At 47.2% G+C, this 6,000-nt stretch overlaps 1 protein-coding gene across 2 annotated transcripts in view; it reads right to left on the bottom strand.

The window, feature by feature from the left end:
• Positions 1–4,537: 4,537 nt before the first annotated feature.
• FAM135B (family with sequence similarity 135 member B) overlaps positions 4,538–6,000 on the bottom strand; it is a 161,219-nt gene continuing 159,756 nt past the window's right edge. For both annotated transcript variants that reach the window (XM_088844612.1, XM_055432024.2), the window contains exons 18-19: positions 5,048–5,161; positions 4,538–4,743 (exon numbers count right to left, since the gene is read on the bottom strand). In XM_088844612.1, the coding sequence (XP_088700738.1) occupies positions 4,538–4,743; positions 5,048–5,161 (320 nt within the window). The remainder of the gene's footprint in view (positions 4,744–5,047; positions 5,162–6,000) is intronic.

The following is a 6,000-nucleotide window of genomic DNA, read 5'->3' as shown; positions in this document are numbered from 1 at the left end:
AAAACTACCAGCTAAAAATAAAACATGAATTCTGATGGTTGATCCAGATCCTTTTAGTGTTTAGAATTACACGATGTATCTTAATATCTCTACAGCCTAGGATGAGAGCCAATATAGTAAAACATGGAAAGAATAAGTGAATGAAAAAAAATAAAGAAAAAAATGGATCCAGATTTCAGCACATGGTGTTTGGCTCTATAAATTAAAGAATGACATGCATCCTTCCTAAGGATATTGAGACGGACTTCTTGGAAGAATGGCATAAGACAACACCATTCCTCGGTGCCATGACCTCACTTTATTCAACCTGTGCAACTGCACATGGGAGCCTGGTTACTGCCAATGCTTAGCAGTAAATTCTGTGAAATCAAAGCAAGAAAAGTGTTAGTTGCTCAGTTGTGTCCAGCTCCTTGCGAACCCATGGTCTATAGCCCACCAGGTTCCTCTGTCCATGGAATTCTCCAGGCAAGAATACTGGAGTGGGTAGTCATTCTGTTCTCCAGGAGATCTCATCAAAGCAAAGAGCATGGCCAAAAAAAAACAACAAAAATCTGTCAGTTACATTTGAAACTGAAAGTCGCTCGGTTATGTCCGGCTCTTTTCGAACCCATGGACTATACAGTCCCTGGAATTCTCCAGGCCAGAACACTGGAGTAGGTAGCCGTTCCCTTCTCCAGGGGATCTTCCCAACCTGGGGATCAAACCCAGGTCTCCCTCATTCCAGGTGGATTCTTAACCAGCTGAGCCACCAGGGAAGCCCTCAATTGGGGGCTTGTAAATACCTAAGACTGAAATACCTAAGAATAGCCTCCCTGGTGGCTCAATGGTAAAGAATTCACCTACCAATGCAGGAGACACAGGTTCATTACCTGGGAAGGAAAGACCCCTTGGAGAAGGAAATGGTAACCTACTCCAGTTTTCTTGCCTGGGAAATCCCATGGATAGAGGAGCCTGGTGAGCCACAGTTCATGGGGTCACAAAAGAGTTGGACATGACTTAGCAAGTAAACAGCAGCATACAGCAAAATACCTAAGATAATGCTTTAGGTTTAGTAACCCTGGAGAGAGACATGATGACAGGTGTGAACCCTGGTTTCTCATGGGACCCTCCTTACTGAGCAGAAATTTCCCTGCTAGTGTTAATGATGGAAATTTCCTCCTGATATAAGAAGGCAATCCCTCATGGTGGCTAACCTCCTACACGTCCTTTCTTGTACCAAACTGACTCTGTCTGCCTGTGAAGTTTAACAGAGGCTCTCAGTTCTCTCTCATCTGGAGCCTCTTACTTACCCTGTTGCCTCCCTGAGGGTCCCCACAGCCCACCCTCCACCCAGCCAACTCTTCTGCAGCCTAGTGTCTGGGTGTGGACACAGAATCTTCCACGAGGCCCTTCCTGATCACACGCCACCCTACACCCGCAGGGTCCCTCCTCTAAGCCACCATCAGATCCCTGCCACCACCATGGGGCCCGCCTGCTCTAACTTCCCATCTGATTGGCCGTATTCCTCGCTGAACTACGAACTACTGAATCTTACCAATACATTCCCGGCACACAGTAAGCCCTCGAGATGCGTTTGCTGAATGAATGATGGAGTGAGTTACTAAATGAATTGATGAATGCGTGCACTTGGTGGTAGCAGGCTGTGCAAGGTCAGTATCGCCCTTTCCAGGTCTCACTTTGAAAGCTCCGTTCTTATTCTCCAGGCAATGAAGACCAGACTTCTAGAATCCCCTTGATCCTGCCTGTGTCTCATCAAAGCCCTCATCATACCATGCTTTACTAACAAGGCCGGATCTTCCGTGCATTCTCTGAGGACACAGACTCTGCATTTTAGCCCTGTGCTCCCCCCGGCACAGGTGGAAGTGGCTCAGTGAATACCTGTGGACTCCAGAAACCAAGAGGAATCCATTCTCTCCCCACCTGCTCCCCAGGAACACAGCACTCCAGCTGATTTCACCCTGCCATGGAAGGATCACTTCTGCCCCAAGGTGACTTTAGCTTCATGTTTGCTTCTCTGGGTGTATCTGGCTGATGAACAACAAATTCCCATTCATCTCAATATTAGTCATTTTTACTTCTAAACTAGTTCTGAGAAATTTAACAAATCATAAAGACAAAAACAAAAATTCTGCTGAGAATGAAGACATACTATTATTATCTTGGCAGGCATTTTGTTATACTTTTATAGTCAATAATAGAATGTCCCTGTTTTACATTATATGTATATTTATGTGTATATATATATATATATATTATATGTCTATACTTTGATAGAAAGAGACATAAAAACGCCTTTCAAATGAGGCATGACACACAACACTGGACACTCTTATTTACAATATAGAGATGTATACTTTCTACACAATCATAATAGATGCTCAGAGGCCAGAGAGGGTTTACAAAGACAGCAGAGCACCCCTATAAAAAAGAGGTGCACCACACAGCTGGATGTTTATTGCCATTAGTTCTATGTCCAGACAGCATATTGAAGTTAAAAATGGCATCTGGTTATTGGAAAAGACGACGGTCATTGATTCACCCTGGCTTTATAGCCGCTGGCTGCACGGTCTTTCAAATGATCAGGGAATGACAAACTTTGCTGATGGGCACAGAAAAAACAAATGTGAAACGCTCCTCGTTTGGCCAAAAAGGAGAAGGTGCTATAAACCATGGTCCCGCCCTGTACTTGGGCACTTGTAAGGAACTGCAAGTTCATAGGCTGCACTGTGGGAACCACACCCGCTCTGGGTCGTACAGCAGACTGGTCATGTTCATAAGCAACCAGAGTCTACGCCCATCAAGAGCTTGGAAAAATACCCAGTGGGAGAGTGATCCAAGGCATTACTTATCCCACACATGTTAAGACTAAGATACAATGAGATTTCGAAGAAGACCCACAGAGACCCTGAGTCTCTTGCGTGGGAGGTTTTTCCAACTCTCTCTCCAGCTCTCCCGTTTTAGAAATGCCTCAGTCTGCTCTCCTGCAAAGTTGTCTACCTGCACTTGATTGCCATGGTCTACTGTGTTTTCAAAGTCACACTGAGGAACTGAAAGTCTCAGCTGAGTCTAGAATTCCTTGGCTTACTACCATGGCATTGGTGGGCATCGCTAAGGTTATGATCCAGGTGCTGGGACCAGGAGTCTGGTTCCAGAGGCGTTTCCACAGTTTCAGAAGCAACTTTTGCAGAAGTGGGAGGAGCTTCTGTCTGCAGAAGACGTGTCTCCTGTGTCAATGATCCCTACGGTCCTCGTTCATGTGTTTCTTCATTACAACTAAGTGATCCTGCAGGCTTCTGTTAGCCCACAGCCGTGCTCAGTCTTTGGGACCATATTAAACACCCCAGGAATTTTTCAAACGTCCCCTTAAGTCACTTACCGATAACAACTTGAGTCCCCAACCTGGCTGTTGTTCTGTCTGATCTCACATTTGTCCTGTTGTCTCCTGTGTGTGTATGTGTTTTAATCAATGGTAACCTTCCCTAGCCCTTTATTTTCCTAAGGCAAGAAGACATTTCTAGTGAAAGATAACCAGCACCCTTCTCAGAGCCCCCCTGAGGTTTTAAATCCAGCACTCCTCCATTGAGATGTCTTTCCCCTTTCATGGAGAGGAGAAGCAGCTGGCCATGTGGATGGTTTTAAATTTTTTGCGAGGGCATCAAATGCTAACATAGCATTTCTTTGGACGTGTATCAGCAGGAGCTTCACCCAGGTGTGTGTTCATTTAAGGGCCACCTTCTGCTAGGTTTAGTATCAGTCTGTTTTCCCTACTATAGACAGAGATGTCAGCCATCACAGAAAATAATGTGTGAACCAGGGTTATGCATAGAAAAAGTCTGGAGGAGTAGGTGGAGCAGACAGTTCACCAGTTAATTTTTTCTCTGCAACAAACTTGCATTTACCGATAGCATCACTCTATACCTCAAGTCACCCCACCGGCTGCTGTTAATAAAACCAGAGTTTATGAAGCATTCCTTTGTCCCTTGTTGAGAAAATATGAGGAGAGCATAAGAATATGGGTTCACATGGTCTTGAACAAGTGGCACATTTGAATCAATTAAGGATTATATTTACACAAATATGTTCCACTTCTGCACAGAGGTTAACCTGAGTTCTGAAATGCTTGAGTGCATCAAAAATGATAAAGCTATGAACTAGTCACATACCCAACAAACCTAGTTAACTTGGAGCCATCTCTCTGTGAGCCAGTGAGAGTTAAGAAGGTGGGCTCACCAACTCCAAGGATTCTGTTTATTTTCTCAAAATTTTGCTAGAAAGCATCTTGAACGAGACTCCAGGTGGCTAGACAGGTTCGGGCAAAGTCTGTTGTCTTTGACACTATCGATTCAGCTTTCTTAAACTCTCCAAAAATGGAAGCACCTCAAATGTCCGGTCCCACCCCACCCTCCACCCCTCAGCGCCTTCCTCTCTGAGCTCAACCCTGGAATGGCAGAGGTCTGTAAAAGGATGTCTCAGCCAGAGCTCTCACGGATCTTAAACGTTTCTGGTGAGCTCCCCAAGGCCCGCACGCTCAAAGCCACTACTTGAAGTAGTTGAGTCCCGCCACCAAGAAGAACTTCTCCAGGAAGAGCTCGGAGTCCAGCACGGCGATGTGAGCTGCTCGGCCAATCAGGGTGTTGGCAGTGTTGGGCAAGGCGTGGAACACATTGTGTCGGATCAAAGTGCAGTCCTTGGCATCCACCAGAGGGCGGAGAAGGTTGTTGATCATTTCCGCGTAAACAGGGCCTGGGAGGAGGGAAGACGGATGAGAGGTGGGGGCAAAAGTTCAGCAGTGGAATCTATAGAAAAACACCCACCCGGTATGTGTTGGGCTCCTAGTCCTTGACAGAATATCTGATGCGCCCTACTAGGCAGAGTTACCTTCATCATGATTTCCTTTTACTTTTCAAATCAGAAAGTCACGAAATCGAAGAAGAAGGAAGAGGAAAGAAGAAGAAGGAGAAGGGGCGGGGAGAAGAAAAAGAAGAGGGAGATGGAGGAGAAATGGGAAGGGAAGGAGAAAAAGGAGAAGAAAGGGACTGCGGCTTACCTGTGTGTCTGTCTCTGAGGGCGGTTTTACACATCTCGATCCTGGCTGAGTGAAAGGGCACGTAGCGGTCTTGGGGAGAAGCAACCAGCACGACGTTTTTAAAATACTGCAGACCTGCAATAAGCCGGGTGGGTGCTGTTTTGCTCAGGCAGTTTCAACCCGCAGCCTCCGCTTTGCACACATTTCAGAAACGTGCCCAGGAGAAAGGGAAAGCGGGAAGACACCAGACACATTGGTGGAGTCACTGAATGAGGGTCTTCGGGTCTGGGAGGGGGAAAGAGGCTCTGCAAGTTAGAGGGGAGGGGGCCGCCTTGACTTCATCAGCTGCAGAAACTAAGCAGCTCACGGCCCTGAGCAGTGGAAGATACATAACAGGTAAGTGATAAAAACGCCTTTCTGGGCTGCGAACAGTAAGGAGTCCGTAAGGAACTAAATCTAGTATTTTGCCTCTCCTCTTCCCCAATCCCATGGCTCTCTGCGTTCCAGCCCCAGTAGTGTCACCTGCTGGAGGAAAACAGCCTCTGACCTCATCGCTCCACAGGTCACCTCACCTCCCTGAATCAGCCTGCTCTGAGGCAGAGGGATCTCCCAGTTGAAGCATCACAGCCTATTCTTTCAGTCCCCGAGCTCACCAGGGATATCCCAGCATTGTGGTGCTCCATCCAGGTCCCCCATCGGACTGCTTTCAGCCCAGGGACCCTGTGGGGGATGCCTCCAATGAAATGAGCCTTTTCATCCCAGAGAACAGCCCAAGACCACAAGCTGGGGCTGGCCGACTCTCAGTGATCCGCAGGGTGCAGAGACCAGACCTCCTCCCCCTGCAGGATAACTCTGGAGGGGCCATGTTGTGATCCAACTGCTCCTCTGCCCAAGCCTGCTTCCCTCCCTTCCCCATGGGGGTGTAGCTCTCATGGGAGCACACAGAGACAGACATGGGTAAGGAACTTGTCCAA

The sequence above is a fragment of the Moschus berezovskii genome, chromosome 16 (genome assembly GCF_049115385.1).
Source record: "Moschus berezovskii isolate FMDL1 chromosome 16, NW_MosBer_1.0, whole genome shotgun sequence".
NCBI classification, from domain to species: Eukaryota; Metazoa; Chordata; class Mammalia; order Artiodactyla; family Moschidae; genus Moschus; species Moschus berezovskii.
Note: the sequence above shows the minus strand (reverse complement) of the source record. Positions and strands in the feature narration are given on the sequence as shown.